The sequence below is a fragment of the Budorcas taxicolor genome, chromosome 16, assembly GCF_023091745.1.
Source record: "Budorcas taxicolor isolate Tak-1 chromosome 16, Takin1.1, whole genome shotgun sequence".
Classification (NCBI taxonomy): Eukaryota; Metazoa; Chordata; class Mammalia; order Artiodactyla; family Bovidae; genus Budorcas; species Budorcas taxicolor.
The window spans coordinates 28,476,437-28,495,080 of record NC_068925.1 but is presented as its reverse complement, the minus strand read 5'-3'; the positions used below and the strand labels follow the sequence as shown (position 1 = coordinate 28,495,080).

At 36.1% G+C, this 18,644-nt stretch overlaps 1 protein-coding gene across 2 annotated transcripts in view; it reads left to right on the top strand.

Moving 5' to 3' along the window:
* WDR26 (WD repeat domain 26) overlaps positions 1-14,977 on the top strand; it is a 38,472-nt gene extending 23,495 nt beyond the window's left edge. For both annotated transcript variants that reach the window (XM_052653508.1, XM_052653507.1), the window contains exons 9-14: positions 2,042-2,161; positions 4,066-4,211; positions 4,500-4,578; positions 4,849-4,978; positions 8,588-8,773; positions 13,319-14,977. In XM_052653508.1, the coding sequence (XP_052509468.1) occupies positions 2,042-2,161; positions 4,066-4,211; positions 4,500-4,578; positions 4,849-4,978; positions 8,588-8,773; positions 13,319-13,344 (687 nt within the window). In that variant the 3' untranslated portion in view covers positions 13,345-14,977. The remainder of the gene's footprint in view (positions 1-2,041; positions 2,162-4,065; positions 4,212-4,499; positions 4,579-4,848; positions 4,979-8,587; positions 8,774-13,318) is intronic.
* Positions 14,978-18,644: the final 3,667 nt, after the last annotated feature.

The following is an 18,644-nucleotide window of genomic DNA, read 5'->3' as shown; positions in this document are numbered from 1 at the left end:
AGTAATATTTTCCTGCATAATCAAATGCCATTATCTTACCTATAATTCTCTAATACTTGTTTGATAATTTAAAAATCCCCAGTTGTTCCCAAAATGTGTCTATGCCATTTTTATCAAACTAGTGTTGAATCAGTGTTGTATTTGTGATTGGGCTCAGGGTGGCAAAGCACAGAGTAGATCAGATGGCTTCTCAAGCTTAAAATGAATCTGACCTAAAAGACAGTTTCCACCCCTCAAAGGGAGAAGAAGTATATGGTCATAGTGCCACAACAGAGAGCCAGCCTGTATAGTCTTTTTTAAATTCAATTTTGAATTTCTGGACAGTTGACTATTATAGCTTAACTGTTTTACTGTGTGTTATGTTATAGACTTGTTCTAAAAGGGTGGTCCTTTTAAGTCAGTTTTCAAAATTGCTTCTTTTAGATTTTATGTAGACTGCTCATTACAGGTTTCCCCTGCTATCTGAAAGTAATTATTCCTGTGAAATTTTTCATAAGCTAAAATGGCATAAAGAAGCAGTTACCTTAGGACACATCTTACTAAAGCATGCACAAAATAAATCAAGATAAAGCACAGGTGCTCACATAGCTCAAAGCCATGGCAGCTTGATGCTGAGATGCTGAGTGTAGTTCCTGGGAAGGAGCCACTGCCACTCTTCAGAGTGTATGCTGCCTCTGTAACAACTCCCTGCAAAACACTGTTTTCACTTTGCACAGACATTTTTCGTAAAAGCAAACATCCTCTTCAGATGTCTTTTGCTTGGCAAAAACAGGTACTAATGTAGATCTTTGTAAAAGCCAAGTGGTACAAAGCAAACTTTCAAAATTCTGGGGATACCTGTAATGTCCTCATACTCAAACAGTCCTGAGCATAACAGAAGAAAAGACCATTTCTGCCTTCAGAACTTACTATAAATAGAAAATGCTGAAGATTCAGCTGTTGCATATGTATTTGTGTTTCTAAATTTTTTTTTTTTTACCCATTTATATCAAAAGATCGTGACTTGAGAATAGTTAACAATATGGGGGGAAGGGTTTAAGACTGCTGAATTTTTTTTTTCTTTTTCAGTGTAAGGAAGACATTCTGGTTTTTGTGCCCTCTTTTGCTTTTATTACTTGGCCCCATTTCCTGATCATGCACCCTTTTTTTTTTCTTTTTCTTTTTTTTAATTTGATTACCCATTTCTCACAGGAAAATTATGCCCATGTACTTTTTATTATCCCAAGGGCAGCTCTAATCTCTCAGATCCTGTTTCTAATCCATGAACAAAATGGAGTCAAGACTAGATTAAATGGTATGTGTCTACCTTCTAAGTTGAATAACTTAGAAAAAATAACAGGAGGATATCTGAGGGTTGTAACCAACTAAATAGTCTTACTTAGTTGGGAATGCTTTAAAATGACTATGCTAAACAGTACGAATGTCCTTCACTCTTTTCTGTTACTTTTAATTGAAATAAAGTTGTGTATCAGAAAAATAATTTTTGTTTTCCCATTCTCCCTTCTACATTTTGAGCATATCGGATATGAAATTAATGTAATTTAGACTGCCTACACTCTTGGCCTAGAGTAAGGGCATAGTTTTTCTGCCTATTAATCATGTTCTTAAGGAGTTGCTAATTGCATGAACTACAATTTTAGAATAAAATAAAGAACTGTGAACTAAGGAGAAGTGAGAACTCAGAAGCAATAGGTATGTTGTGCTGGGCTTTTCATCATTGTGCTTGGGGAAAATTACGTGTTTTAATTTATGCATGTAATTGATTTAAGACAAGAGTTCTGTTTGAAGTTTATCTCATAGCTATTCTTTGAATCACCTATGCCAGGCTTTGTTTGACTCCTGAGTTTTTTTCAAGTATTTAATTTCTCTTCTGAATGCTATAGTCTTGTTCTGTAAGGCCAATTTAAACAGTTTACTTCACTAATTAGGAGTATTAAACTAACCAGATATCCCAGTTACTATCCTTTTTCTTTTTTTTCTTTATACATTCCCTTTAGAGGAGTATCTTGAAGATCTCATCCACAGTTTTATTTCCTTGTAGACGGGAGAGCTAAGGACAAAAATGAGCCAATCTCACGAAGACAGTTTAACAAGTGTGGCTTGGAATCCAGATGGGAAACGCTTTGTGACTGGAGGTCAGCGTGGGCAGTTCTATCAGTGTGTGAGTATTTAGTGCCCTATTTCAGATGCCTACAAATTTACTTAAAAGCAAATTTAGTTTTGTAAAAATAAAGAATTCACTTGACTTGATAACTTTTATAAAATATATGAAAACCCACTTGACTGTCTAAGATAAACACTGTCCAATAGAACTTTCTGTGGAATCTTTCTCTTTTTTAAAAACACATTTCAAGTGCTTATACAAAGTATAGGCTTTGAATTTAGTGAAACATTAAAAAAAAGATTGTCCTACTAAACATTTTGTTCTTATAAATAAATAAGTTTCTTATGTATAGGGACAAAAAGTTTTAGTATTAATTTCTTTGTTGGGGAGGTCTTTAGCCCTTTGGATTTTTTGTCTCTCTCTCGGCCTCCCGCCGCCCCGCCCCCACCCCCCGAAAAATGCTGTATTTCATGAGGAGACTGACTTTTAAATATTTGAGGAATAAAAGTGATGATGAATGTTGCCAGGAAACTGTCCAGTCTTTATTTGAGGTGTCTTCTGATCATTACCTGCCCTATTAATCTTGGAGTGTTGGGATAATAAAAGTAAGTAATAGGTAAAAAGTCTTTTGACAAAGTAGATAATGATACAGATGCAGTGTCATTATTCCCTATTATCTGGATTTCATGTCTCATATCACTGCCTACCATGGTTCCAGTAGATCCTTCTAGATTTATTTATTTAAGACTAAAGTTAAATATCATAACCCCATCAAAACATTCAGTGTAGGTCATTTATCATAAAAGCTTTTATGTTGCCATTACAAATTATCAGTTTCATTAAGCTGACTGCAAGACTCATGGAATCTAGTGTGCTATTATCTCAGCATGGTTATAAGTCATTTAATTTTCCCCCAGTTGTCCCAATACAGTTTATTGATACACCCCTGATTTTAAGTTATTTTAAGTGGTCAGTACCATTATAATATACTGATTTAAGCATTTTATGTCTTGACTTTCTCTCCATGGGCTAATGCTGTACTTTCATTGATTGATTGATTGATTGATATAATTGACATATATTGTTACATTAGTTTCAGGTGTATGACATAATATGATCAGTATTTGTATGTATTACGGAAAATTTCCACAATAAGTCTTATTAACAAACATCACCATACATAGTTACAAAATTTTTTTCTTATGAGGATTTTTAAGATTTACTTTATTAGCAACTTTCACATATGCAATACAGTATTATTAACTATAGTCATCATTTTGGCATTTAAGCCATTAGTTCTTAATTCCCTGGATTCAAAGTGGCCTTGTGTGTTTCTGCTGACTTTGCCGTCCCTTACAGTGTTTAAGCCTTCAGGGTGCATGACTTGGTAGTTCCCTAACCTGTAAAAATAGGATTGCCACTCAGAGCTTTGAATGTTCAGGAAGATAATGATCCTAAGAACTTTGCTTGGTAGAGCATGTTACAAACTTGGTGATTTTTTTAAAAACATCATAACAGATTCCTAAGTTCTATACAGCTATAATTCATATTAGTTATCTTTTTCCATATCACAACTTCTGAATATTATAGTACAAATCCCAGTATAGTGTATTTTAAAGGGATGTTTAAATTCTTTTCCAAAAGTTGTGAGCCCTTGAAACTTAAGGATTCTTTTCTTTCTTTGTATTTATTGTATTTATCTATGCTTGATAGAAGGGGAGACAGATTTACTAACATTCTCCCCCTCCCCCTAGGTATTGTAATGAAATTTGACTTATATAAATTTTGATGATTGAAAATACTTAAGGAACAACTAGGTTGCGATCAGTCTCAGGAAAAGATAGATATTACAGAAAGATATATTAAGAGATTCTTTTGGGGGAAAAAAAAGATTCTTTTGGTTCTTTGTTTGCTTTCTGAGTGCTGTTCAGTGATGAAGTTAATAGTAATTTTCTCCTCAGGATTTAGATGGTAATCTCCTTGACTCTTGGGAAGGAGTGAGAGTGCAATGTCTTTGGTGCTTGAGTGACGGGAAGACTGTTCTGGCATCAGATACACACCAGCGAATTCGGGGATATAACTTCGAGGACCTTACAGATAGAAACATGTAAATATACTTTATATCCATTAAACAACAGTTATCTGATTTATATTAAAACAAAAGTGTAGTAGAACTTGCTTCTTCAAAAGAGTTATTATTTTTATTATGTTGTTGGTTTGATTGGTAATTTGGGTGGATAGTCAAGTGGTGCTTAGTAATTATTAACTCAGATTCTTTTTCTTGATTGAAATACAGTATGTAATAGTGATTACAGACAGAATTTATTGTATTTAAATAATTTAATTGTCTTGATTCTTAGTATGTTGGTTTTGACAAATTATTTTTTGGTTACAGAGTACAAGAAGATCATCCCATTATGTCTTTTACTATTTCAAAGAATGGCCGATTAGCTTTGTTAAATGTAGCAACTCAGGTAAGTTTATTAACATAATTCTCAGGAAAATTTAGCTTAGTTAAAATTTGTGGGTTTTAGTTGATATAAACAAATATCTTTATGAATTCTTAAATTTTACTTCATGTGTTTGATCCATAAGTTTGTAGAGTCAATTGGAAATTTTTCAGGACATTGGCATTTTGCATAAACAGAAATGGAAATGTTCATCAGGCAAATGCATGGTCACAGATTACTCTTTAAAATTCTTTTGCGTTAAGAATAAATACCTATATTCTCTTTTGCTTTCAGGGAGTTCATTTATGGGACTTGCAAGACAGAGTTTTAGTAAGAAAGTATCAAGGTGTTACACAAGGGTTTTATACGATTCATTCATGTTTTGGAGGCCATAATGAAGACTTCATCGCTAGTGGCAGTGAAGGTAAATTGTGTCTCTGTTGGTTCACAGATATATACAGATGGACTGAAAGTTCTATAATTCTGTTTGTAAAGGTAGTTATGTCTCCAAACAAATTCAGGATGTTAAATCAGAAACTGTATGAGTCATTTATCCAGTGCACTGTTGATTTCCCTTTTCTTGAGATGGTTTGAGTCCCTCGTTGTCACAGATCAGTAGTGCCTGTTGTGGCTGTGTGGAAGTGTGTTTGGTGCATGTGTCAAATCAAGATTTAGTTACATCATTACTCTTTTGTAGGTATTTTTCTTTTCGTGACATTGAACGGTTTTCAGATATTAATAGTATCTTAAAAATCAAGGTTAATGATGTTTTACTTGATCTTGGACAAAATTGATTGTAATTAGATCTTCAGTGGTTCTTTAATGACCGAAGAAAATAATTTAGAGTTTCTTTGAAACCATGGGATTCTTATGGTTCAGAAAAGCTCAAATTATGGAATTAACTACTACCTTTTTTAATAACTTACTCTAGTCTAATAACATCAGTATATCAGGCAGGCATGTGCCTCAAGTAATCTAATTTAAAACAAATTGTTTAAAATAGGCAAGCACAAATAAGTGAGGCAGTATTAAAAGTTGCTGTACATTTTAAGGTAATAGAAACAAATAGTGGCCAGGTTATTGAAAATTTTCTTTCAACACATTTTCCTGAGTACCTACTTCGCTGTTCTAGTACTGTAGCAGCAAATTACTTAAGTCATTTTTTTAAAAACTGAATCTAGTTTTCCAAGATAGACCAAGGAACTGGATTATGTTGGTGAACACTTGGTAATGTTCGGTTACTGTGTGAGATGTTTCTATTTTCCCTTTCTTGACAAAAAAAACTGATAAAGATCACAAGGTGACACATGACTTTTTCCTTTGTGTATAAGGTGTATTTAAGGATTGGGACAAAGAGACATTTAGAGATCTAGATTTTTCACGTGAAGCATATGCCTTCATTCTTTCTTTCCCCTAAAAATCTCATTCAGATAAGATTAAGAAAAGAGAAGAGTGGCTTGCTAGGTAACAATTGGAAGTTCACTTCTTGCCCATCAAAAAATCTTTTTTATCTGCTGATTTAATGTTATTTTCTTCTAGATTTTCCATTGGTTTCTATTTGATATGATTTAAATATATTAAGCCTTCTACATGCTTTTTAGCTCCTCCTACTCGAAGATTCTTCCCCATGCTCTATTTAATCCTGCTCCTTGGTGGGGTTTTTTACTCCTCTTAATTATGCCTCACAATCGTGTGTGTGTGTGTATGTGTGTGTGTGTGTGTCCAACTCTTTGTGACCCCATGGACCGTAGCATAGGTTGCCATTTCTTCCTCCACAGGATCTTCCTGGCATGTGTATGTTTGTTTGTGTTTGTGTATCTGTGTCTGTATGTGTCCAGCTGTTTGTGACCCCATGGACCATAGCATAGGTTGCCATTTCCTCCTCCAGAGGATCTTCCTGGCTCAGGGATAGAACCCACATCTATTATGTCTCCTGAATTGGCAGGTGGATTCTTTACCAACTGTGACAATCCCCTATACTCTTTCTAAAAATAATATGTAGCCTAAAAGTACTTTTAAAAAACATGTATTGCCACCATTATCCCTAGTGATGCCAATCTTTTTTTTTTTTCGGCCCAAACTAACTTTAGAACTAAGCCTGATGAATAATGTAATTAAGCCACATTATATTCTATTTAGGGCTAAAAATGAAACATAACTGTGAAGCAAAGAGATTAGGATTCTCATGACTCGGGTGGTTTAGAATGACTCTAAAGATGTTTTCAACACCAAGTGGTTATAGCAAATATGCTCTCTGCCAAGATGTCCACAGTAATCCATTCGTTGTTTATTTGTAAGAAATACATTCCAAGAACCTTCCAAACCCCCAAAATCATGAATGTCAATATAAGATAGAGCAATAGGAAGCATTTCCACCTAAAAGTTATGCCATTACTCCAGCCTTTTCATTATGCTGATAATAAAGAGAAAAACTTATTTTTTCCTCTGCATTGGCACTGGATTCCTTAAACTGATAAAAGTAAGCAGAACTTGATCATAAGGCCTGTCATTCTGACCTTGACTGCTCAGATCTTTCTTAATTTTTGCTGCATATTCAATAAATATCCTCCTTGGATATTTACAATGTTCACAAAAGCATTTTTCATCCAGATTTCAGTAGGCAGATTTCAGTTGCATTCTCACTTTTCAAGAAAGCCTGTAGTCTTTCTTTGTGGACTTGTTCTGTCCAAGGGGAAACATAGCTAGTCTGGGCATTTTTTTTTTTCAAGTTTTATTTTATTCAAGGAAAATTATTTTCAAAAATGACTGAACAACAAATACCTTCTAGGAAAGATAAATTCAGTATCAGTGAGTTCCTTTTAGCTTTTGCTTCCCATACACAAAAAAATGTTCAACAGTGGTTCCAACTTTTTATCTTTGTAAGTTTTGAAACCAGGGCATGTTCTTTTACTACAAGTTTATTACCTGTTAACCACTGTAAAGTTTCCTCAGTTGGCAGCACATCTGCTGAAAGTTCTCACATTGATCATGTAATTGAGTGACAGCTCTTCAGATGGGACACTTCTCTAACTCACCCTGGGGTTCTGCCGTCTGTTCAAGAACCATCACTTATATTTAGTTAACTCTTTATGGGAATACATGGTGTTTACTGTGTGTTAGACTCTGGTCAAAACATTTCTTCATATACAGACTTATTTTATCCTCATAACATGATGAGGTAAGTATGACTCCCAATCTACAGAAGAAAAGTCGCAGGGAGCAGGAAATGTGCCCACAGCTGCACACCTGGTCAGGAACACAGGGAGGATGTGGACCAAGCAGGCTGACTCTACAGCCCTTTCTCTGAACCACTGCTCTGTACTAGACAGTTGTTTCGTTTTGTTTATGAAGATTAGTTTATCCAAAGAAACAAAGTTGTTGGGGTTTTTGGTTTTTATGGGCACTTGATGAGAGTATAAATAGACTACCACACAGTCATATCATGATACAGCTGTAGGACAGCTGTCTAGTCTCACAAGTAAACACGTGAGCAGGACAACCGGGATTTCAATCCCAGGGTCACCGTTGACCAGCTGTTAACCATGAGGACATTGCTTACACTTGCAGTTCATCAGTCACCATAAAAGGGATGAGCACCACCTCTTGATGGTGAAGATTAAATAAGAGTTATTTAGCACCTAGAACGTTGTAAGCACTCAATATTTAGCTGTCATCTTAATTGCCATATTTGAGTTTGGATACATTGCTTCTCTGTCACCTCTCATTTCCATAGAATTTATCTTCATCCTAGATTTCTTTATATTCAAAGGTCTTGACTGTGATTATACATTATGTATTATAGAATATTGGAGATTCTGTGATGACTTGCAAGCTAGTCGTTTTTAACAGGGAAAATGTGTATTTTATTAAAATTTAAATGGATTTTTCAAAAAATAATATGCTGGTATTCACATTATTTTTGTTGTCCTTTCAAGTCTGATAAATGTTCTGTATTGAGCAGAAAACTTAAAATCAGTCAGTTTTGTTAATCTGTTACACTTTCCCAACTTTTTTCTGAATTACTGTTATTCAGATCACAAGGTTTACATCTGGCACAAACGTAGTGAACTGCCAATTGCGGAGCTGACAGGGCACACACGTACAGTCAACTGCGTGAGCTGGAACCCACAGATTCCATCCATGATGGCCAGCGCCTCAGATGACGGCACTGTTAGGATATGGGGACCAGCACCTTTTATAGACCACCAGAATATTGAAGGTAACCGTCATACAGTATTGTGTTTTTTTCCAAATGAAACCTTGCCTTAATTTATCATAAAGTTGTAGCACTTTTAGGTGGTACTTTAACGTGTAGGATATAATAGATTTTCTCCCTCATTTAAAGATTGTACACTGTATCTCACTCCACAGGAGTTTTAATTAATCTAATATGCAACAGTATTTGTTTGTTTGTTTTATTGATGACAGTGGTGAGAATAAGCAGGAATATGCCACCTCATTTACAGGCAAGTTAGTATTGCCACTTTCGAAATCTTCCTAAAAATCTTGCTTCATTAGACAAGAAGTATTTTATACTTCTGTGCTCATGAAAACTAGCTAGTATATGAAATTTGAACAACTTCAGGATGATCTTGCTTATGGTTTTATCCTTACAGATCACTATCTGTTAATACCATGTAGCACACTAGCATGAACTGTGCGTGATGGATAAAGAGAATGGAACTAGAATTCATCATGTGCCTGTGTGCCTAGTCACCTGCTAGGCCCTTTATGTACACTGTCTTGCAGAACATCTGTATCAGTTCAGTTCAGTTCAGTCGCTCAGTCGAGTCCGACTCTTTGTGACCCCATGAACCACAGCACGCCAGGCCTCCCTGTCCGTCACCATCTCCCGGAGTTCACTCAGACTCACGTCCATCGAGTCCGTGATGCCATCCAGCCATCTCATCCTCTGTCATCCCCTTCTCCTCCTGCCCCCAATCCCTCCCAGCATCAGAGTTTTTTCCAATGAGTCAACTCTTCGCATGAGGTGGCCAGAGTACTGGAGTTTCAGCTTTAGCATCATTCCTTCCAAAGAAAGCCCAGGGCTGATCTCCTTCAGAATGGACTGGTTGGATCTCCTTGCAGTCCAAGGGTCTCTCAAGAGTCTTCTCCAACACCACAGTTCAAAAGCATCAATTCTTCGGTGCTCAGCCTTCTTCACAGTCCAACTCTCACATCCATACATGACCACAGGAAAAACCATAGCCTTGACTAGAACCATAGCCGGACCTTAGTCGGCAAAGTAATGTCTCTGCTATCTAGGTTGGTCATAACTTTTCTTCCAAGGAGTAAGCGTCTTTTCGTTTCATGACTGCAGTCACCATCTGCAGTGATTCTGGAGCCCAAAAAAATAAAGTCTGACACCATTTCCACTGTTTCCCCATCTATTTCCCATGAAGTGATGGGACCGGATGCCATGATCTTCGTTTTCTGAATGTTGAGCTTTAGGCCAACTTTTTCACTCTCCTCTTTCACTTTCATCAAGAGGCCTTTTTAGCTCCTCTTCACTTTCTGCCATAAGGGTGGTGTCATCTGCATATCTGAAGTTATTGATATTTCTCCCGGCAATGTTGATTCCAGCTTGTGTTTCTTCCAGCCCAGCGTTTCTCATGATGTACTCTGCATATAAGTTCAATAAGCAGGGTGACAATATACAGCCTTGACGTACTCCTTTTCCTATTTGGAACCAGTCTGTTGTTCCATGTCCAGTTCTAACTGTTGCTTCCTGACCTGCGTACAGATTTCTCAAGAGGCAGGTTAGGTGGTCTCGTATTCCGATCTCTTTCAGAATTTTCCACAGTTTATTGTGATCCACACAGTCAAAGGCTTTGGCATAGTCAATAAAGCAGAAAGAGATGTTTTTCTGGAACTCTCTTGCTTTTTCCATGATCCAGCGGATGTTGGCAATTTGATCTCTGGTTCCTCTGCCTTTTCTAAAACCAGCTTGAACGTCAGGAAGTTCACAGTTCACATATTGCTGAAGCCTGGCTTGGAGAATTTTGAGCATTACTTTAGTAGCATGTGAGATGAGTGCAGTTGTGCGGTAGTTTGAGCATTCTTTGGCATTGCCTTTCTTTGGAATTGGAATGAAAACTGACATTTTCCAGTCCTGTGGCCACTGCTGAGTTTTCCAAATTAGCTGGCATATTGAGTGCAGCACTTTTCACAGCAGCATCTTTCAGGATTTGAAACAGCTCAATTGGAATTCCATCACCTCCACTAGCTTTGTTCGTAGTGATGCTTTCTAAGGCCCACTTGACTTCACATTCCAAAATGTCTAGTTCTAGATTAGTGCTCACATCATCATGACTATCTGGGTTGTGAAGATCTTTTTTGTACAGTTCTTCTGTGTATTCTTGGCACCTCTTCTTAATATCTTCTGCTTCTGTTAGGTCCATACCATTTCTGTCCTTTATCAAGCCCATCTTTGCACGAAATGTTCCCTTGGTATCTCTAATTTTCTTGAAGAGATCTCTAGTCTTTCCCAATCTGTATAGCCCTATAAGAGAAATGGAGAAGTGTATTTTTCCTCATTTCTGGAGTGTGAAAATTGAAGCATGGCAAGACTAATTAACTTGTAGAGTGCTACCAGGTCTTCAAATCTAAGTCTATAAGGTGTTTTCCATTACTTTCAGATACCAGAAGAAAGCCCAAAGCCAGAAAGCTAAAAAGTTAAGCACATAGCTTAATTGAGCAAGATATGCTAGAAAGAAGAGATAATGAGATATTTTATGTAAATAACTTACCTGTTCTTTTTTCAGAGCAAAAATATTTAGTTTGCTTAAAAGGAAATAATTTACCTAGAAACAGATAAACAGATTTTTTTGTTCACAGTGTGTCCCACCTAAGTGTTTTTAGTAAGAAAGATGACCAGCTGCTCTCAGTTATTCTCAGAGGAGGAGGGTTGTCAGGGTAGCACGAATGGCTTAAAAGCATGTTCTCTGTGCTTTTATCTGTATGGTACAAACTGTACCAGATCTCACTGGTAGGTGAGGATATACAGCCAAAGACAAGGGTAAAAAGCATGTAGAGTACACAGCTCAAGAAGTTTGAAAACTACTCTTGAGTTACTCAGAACATTCTAGGGCCTTTTTGTGTTTGTAAATCACCACATGACATGATTTCACTAACACACCTCTGAAATTAGCTAAAAGCAAAAATCTTGATTGATTTTGTGTTTGTTTGTTGGCCCTTTTTAGGTTTCAAGGCCTACTCATAGATACTTTAGAGATCTATAACTGAGATTATATGTAATTTTCAAATTTTATTAGTCATTTTGGAAATTATTTCTTCAAATAAACATTTGATACAAAGAACTAGGAAAATACTAGGTATATAGTAACAGATTTACCTTGTAAGCAGATTTATTTTAGACATAGCTTTAAGGATATGTTTGTGCCTCTACTACAGTGGAATAAGAGTTGCAGTGCTATTTGGTAATTTAATTATTGTGGATACTCATTATGGTGGATGAGACAAACTTAGTCCAGTTGTAAGAACTGGGTCAAATTAAGCAATTCTCAGTTGTGCTTTGCAAACAGGTATAGCACTAAAAGATTTTCATTTATACCTACAATAAGAAAACAACTTCTTTATAACTAGATACTTAGTTACATGCCTTTTATTAAGGTATCCTCTGAGTTCTTTTTCCCCTGCTTGAAAACATTTTTTCTAATTAATATCTGTTTGGAATAGACATTTGGGAAAAATGTAGATGAAGCTAAGGAAATGGCATTCCAAAACCATAGGTATCCTAAGATACTATAAGTCATTTAACTAAAAATACTTAAGTTCCCAAAAAAAAGAATCGCTGACGTTTTATTATAAGTAGCAATCCATACTGCACTTTTTTTTTTTTGAGGACTGTATAAAATGGAATAGAATAAAGTACTCATACATGCTACAACATGGATGAACTTTAAAAACAATATGCTATGAAAGAAGCCAGACACAAAAGAGTACCTGTTGTGGTTCCATTTATATGAAAGTGTCCCAAATAGGCTAATCTGTAGAGAAAGCAGACTAGTAATTGCTTAGGATTGTTGATTGACTTCTAATGGTGATGAGAATGTTTTAAAATTGATTGCCTTGATGGTTGTATAATCCTATGTGAATATGCTAATGACTACTGAATTGTCCAGTTTAAATGGGTGCATTGTGAATGTGAATTATATCAATAGAGCTGTTAACACATTGTCCTTCCCACAAACACACACAGAGTAGGGTAATATTGCAGAGTTTCAAACTGAGCCACTAAAAGAATTCAATATTGGATTGGACAAAAAAGTTTATTTGGATTTTTCTGTAAAATTGGGGAACTGAACAAACTTTGGCCAACCCAGTACAATAGCTATAATGCAGTTTTACCTTGGACTGCCTAATGTTCTTTCTTCTATTCTATTTCTTTCTTGTCTTCTATTTCTTTCTTCTCTATTTATTCTACCATAAAAATGTTTCCACTCTGAGTAACTATTTCAAGATTTCTTTTTAAAGTATAAGATTCCAATATGATTATTCACTTGGGTTCTCCAATATTCAAAATAATCATGGGTTTAGACTGTAATATGTAGCCTAAGATAACACAGTTTTAATGATCATGATGAAAATACCAAGAATTTGCCTTGATGTGATTGTTTTTTAATGTTAAGATATTTTGTGATGTCATGATGCTGATTTCAAAACTTTCTAACTGGTAACTTTTTTCTCCCCCTCCCCTCTTCTTCTTTTCCCCCAATACACATTTCATCTTGTCTTCATTCAGAGGAATGCAGTAGCATGGATAGTTGATGGCGAATTTGGAGCAGACGACTTCTGTTTAACTTAAAATTAGTCGTATTTTAATGGCTTGGGATTTGGTGCAAACAAACATGATTGATAGCTGGACTGACATGCTCGTCATGAAAAAAGAACCATTTCTGAAGCCCGATTGGGGCCAAACATTTACACCTTGCTTCATAGTAACCAGTTGAGATGAAGCACGTCGTTAGAACGTTGTTGGACACCATGTTGAATTATCCCCCCATCGGTTGTGAAGAACTGTGCTACATTCAGGCTTACCCATTGAACTCAGTATATATATTTTTTTCCCTCCTGCCTTTTGTCTAGCAGGATACCATTCTTGTTGCTCTTCTGTGTAATGAAGTTTAAATGCTTGTTTGGAAAACTTTATTTAACAGTTTAGAAGGCTTGATAGAAAGAGTGCATTAGTCTGAAGAGTATACATTGGATAGGAAAGAATTTCCTTCTTTTGTTTCTCCAAATCTTTCCGCCTTATTTAGCTTGAGATCTTTGCAGCTTGGTTCATGGATTCTAGCCTTGCCCGTTGCGCAGTATATACTGATCCAGATGATAAACCAGTGAACTATGTCAAAAGCACTCTCAATATTACATTTGACAAAAAGTTTTGTACTTTTCACATAGCTTGTTGCCCCGTAAAAGGGTTAACAGCACAATTTTTTAAAAATAAATTAAGAAGTATTTATAGGATTAAAGTGACTTCATTTGTATACATTTGGAATCTAAACCAGCTAAAAAAGAGTTTCCTCTATGACTTAGATACGCAGTATAACTGATGCTCTTCTGGAATACCACATGAGACATGGTCAGAAACAGTACTTGGAAGGACATTATACAGAAAGTTCAGAGTAGTTGCTTTGAAGATTTTCCCCCTTTTGTTTTATTCCCGAAGGAACATCAGTACCTGATCTTGAAGAAATTCAAGATTCAAAAAAAGAATTTTAAATTTGTACCAACATGAGAGATCAGTAGTCCGTATAAGTTTTCAACAAAGCTTGTTCCAAGTTGTTCTCAATTTGGGGAATCATTTTGGTGTCATCTAGCAAGAGAGTAGAAATCAGCAGATATAACCACTTTGGAAGTTTATAGTATAATTGAGCTTGTTAGAATTCAGCAGGTTACAAACATACTTAAACTGGGTTTCAAACCTCATAATCATTTCTCTGCCCTTCATATTTTGACATAGGGATACATAAATTTAAACACTATTTCTCCTCAGTTTTTCAGATATTGCCATACTGAACCTCATTCTAAACTGGTGCTGTGGGTAGTGTCCCTCTCCCCTCCCTGTTTAGTTTAAGGAAAGGTTTCCTTCATGGAAAAGCACTTTTGGGAATTTCACATTTAAAATACGCCAAAAGCCTGATGTTCACATTGTGCTTTTAAAATCCCGTAACAGCTGAGTACAACATACTTAGTCTCCTTTGAAATTCCCTCCCCTTTTCAGTAGAGGATGAATATGGTGACCATAGCTGTTACATTGAGAAGAGTGGGAATATCTCCAAAATAAGATTCTGGTGAAGAAAAAGTCTTAACACTGTTTCCTTTTGACCCAGCCAAATCTTTATTATTTACCATGAGCAGACTTCTTCAGGATCCACAAAGAAGAGAAGAAAGGCTTGGATGTCAGGAGTTCTTCCTTGGTGGGTGGGATGGGGGTGGGGGGTGGTTAACAGGAGGGTAGCAGGGAGAAATGGTCAAGTCAGGGAAGGGGAGAAGAAAGAAAAACACAAATTGGCCTTAAAATAGCTCGGATTCTCCCAGAAGCTCATAGTAAGAGGAGATGACAGATCGTGGTCAGATTATTTTATCAAATTGGTAATGTAAAAGATTTCTTTAAGCTCCATTTTGCAGAGACCACCACTTAGAGAATCAAGAATTCCTGTTTTGATATTTCTAAGTTAAAATAACTATATGTTACAGTTTATCTGGTACTTCATTTTTCTTAACTAAAATTACTTTTTACTTTAAGCTTGAATAAAATCTTCATTGGTAACTGTATATAATTAAGTGGCAACTTCTGTTTACCTCAGTACAGTTAAATCCATTCATATTTTAAGTGATTCATGTATACCCTGAAGCCATTAATTACCCTGATCTCTATGATAACATCACTAACAAAATGTGGGCATAGAAACTCCACAGCTGTTTACAAATTGCATTACAGTGTGCCATGGTACATTTGTAACATTCACTGGGATTTGTGCCCGTTCAGGGGCAATTTGGCACTCAGAGTCTACTGTCCTTCACCCAACCACCCCTAGATCTGAGTTTTCAGAGTGCTTCTGAAATACAGTTTAAGAACACTTTAAAAAAGTGGAGGCAAAGTGAGGCACATTTTATAAGAACATAACTCCATTAAAATGGAGTAACAACTATGCAAAGGTTTCTGTAGCAGCTAGGTGAGTTTGTGTTCCAAGTCTGTCTTAATCGGCAGCTTCCTACATATACTGGAACTTTGAGGTGCCAACTTGCTGTAAACGTCTATTTCGTGCATGTGCTGTGCAGCGACTGTGCTAGAAAGGTGAAATACATGAAGAAACCTAGGGCTTTATGGTACAAAGAACCTGATGGCAGGATGGTCTAACTCATAGCTGTCAACTGAAACCTCTGTGCTGTAGTCTCTAGGCTTGAGGTGAGAGTATTTTCACGCCAGCTGCAAGATACAAATGTATAAACTGAAAAGTACCAATACTTTTTGCACATAGATCAAAATAGAGTGGAGAATTTTGGCTCCAAAAATCAGGTTAGTAGGCTCATTTCCATGTGCTTGAAAATGTTTTTGTTGTTAACTATTCATTGATCAAGGGCTAGAGCACGTATGAAATCAAATGTCTTTTTCCTCCAAATAACTGGTTATTAATAGTACAGTGTTGGATATGGGGTTCCTAAAATGGGTGTGTGGGTGGTGAATTAAGAGTAGGGAATTAGCTGGGAGGGAAGATGGCCTCAGTTTTTATTTCTGTATTTTATTAGTGTTCATGCTAGCTACATGAACTTTGTGTTACTGGCCAGGTAAATGTTCTATTTAACCAGGTAAGTAGTTTAAACAGAGGAAATTTTGTTTGCAAATACCCCTACAGATTGCCCCATTTTAGTGGGTGGGAGAACAAAAAGGGATTACCTAACTTTAAAAATAAACTAATTAAAATGACTTGTCAATATTTTATCAATCTGAAATCACACTAGTAGTAATTTGGTGATTTTTATTATTAGGAGTGTTGTCCCTGTAGAGTGGCATTCCATGACATTAATAGAAAACCCTTTTTCCCCACCCCTTCCCATCTTGAAATTCTCTTTTTTAGGTTCCTGCACACAAGAACTGACCCTAACACCTCTGCTCACACTGGTAAATATATCTTACATCTCTTGAAAGGGAAATATCCATGTCAGTTTCTTTCACAGCAGAAGAATGACTACTTTTGAATGGGGAGGAAAGAAGACATTTTTATTAATATCCTTTTTGTCCCATATCTAAAATGTTTATCTTGGTTTCGTTTTACTTTCTCATTTAAATTTTAGCAACGTTTTTGGGGTTGTTCCCGAAAACATTACTTCCATTTCAAAAACCATACCTGATTTAATATAAACCGCTAACTTTAAGAGAAGAGGTGAATTTGCATTTACACTTAGACACTTTCTAAAAACAGGGTGAACTTAATTGAAAATTTTTGGTGGTGTTAAGCTATTGTTACAGCAGCTGCCCTATAGTTGCAAAAACAAAACCCATCTTTTATCTACTTAGTCCAGATAGCCTGGATTTAATGAAACTAATAGTATAAAAATGTGTGTGTGTGTTGTATCTGTATGAAAGAGAGAGAGTACTTAAGCCCTAGGAGCAGCTGTTCTGGGTTCTTAGCAGTTTTACTGACAGTCTCGTGCACACGTGAAGTGCCCTCTCTGAATTAAGGTTTGGTTAATACTGGTATATTTTTATAAGACTGAAATTGTGTCCCCATCTTTAACTTAAAAACATTTTCATCATCAGGGTCAATGTGCTAAAACTGAATCAGAACATTTTTAGGCACAGGTGGAAAAAATTTTATTGGCTCCTTGAAAATGTGTGTGTGTGGCGGGGAAATAGATCCACAAAAGCATGTGTGTATTTACAAACCAAGCTGTAGAGATCAAAAAAAGAACTTAAGTGTTGATCTCAAGATTTCTAAATTGTCAAGATTTACATGGCATTGTGGTGGAACTAGTTAACACTTAGAGCTTTTGGTATGTAATAATTATTTGCTATGGACTGATTAAATGTTTCAAAGGATTGTGTTCTTAAATTTGGTGGGGGGGGGGTGTTTTTTGTTTTTAACTGCCTCTCAGATTATATTTAGTAGTTTAAATTGCTTTGCTTTGTTATTTCATTAAAGCATAAAGAACTTCAGGTCTCTGGTATATTTATTTTCACTTGTTCTACTAATTATTTACAAAACACCCTTTGTTAACTTTTATTTTATAAATGTGTAGTATATTAAATGTCTTGAAATTTTTGTTCAACTGAAACTACGTTAACTTTGATTTGCTTTTCTGTTTTTTTTTTTTAATACACCTTTTCCATGTCAGTGCATAGCACTTAACCAATTGTTTGTACTCCTTTTTAATTCAATAAACAGAATGAATAATTAAGTAATTGTAGCTGTGTTAAATCAAATAGCCATTAGTCTGAGTGTTTAAATAGTACTTGTTACCTAGAACAATCAGTTTGCTGAATTTGACATCCATAGATTCACCTGGAATTTTTTAACTGTGTCTAACAAAGCACTGCTTAGCCAGTTATTTTTTAAAGAGCTATCGTATGTAATTATGGATTTAGAAAATCTTCAGGAACATTTGCATTTTAAAGGACTCATATGCCACATGTTCAAAAATGTTGTTGTTCAGTCACCCGGTCGTGTCCGACTCGGCAACCCCATGGACTCCAGTGCACCAGGCCTCCCTGTCACTCATTATCTCCTGAAGTTTGCCCAAGTTCATGTCCATTGCATCAGTGATACCAACCAGCTAACTCATCCTCTGACGCCCTCTTCTCCTTCTGCTGTCAATCTTTCCCAGCATCAGGGACTTTTCCAATGATTCGGTTATTCACAGCAGATGACCAAAATATTGGAGCTTCAGCTTGTGTCAGTCCTTCCAGTGAGTATTCAGGGTTGATTTCCCTTAAGATTGAATGGTTTGATCTCCTTGCTGTCCAAGAGACATTCAGGATTCTTCTCCAGAGCCACACTTCAAAGGCATCAATTCTTTGGCAGTCTGCCTTGACCTGGGTTCGATCCCTGGGCTGGGAAGATCCC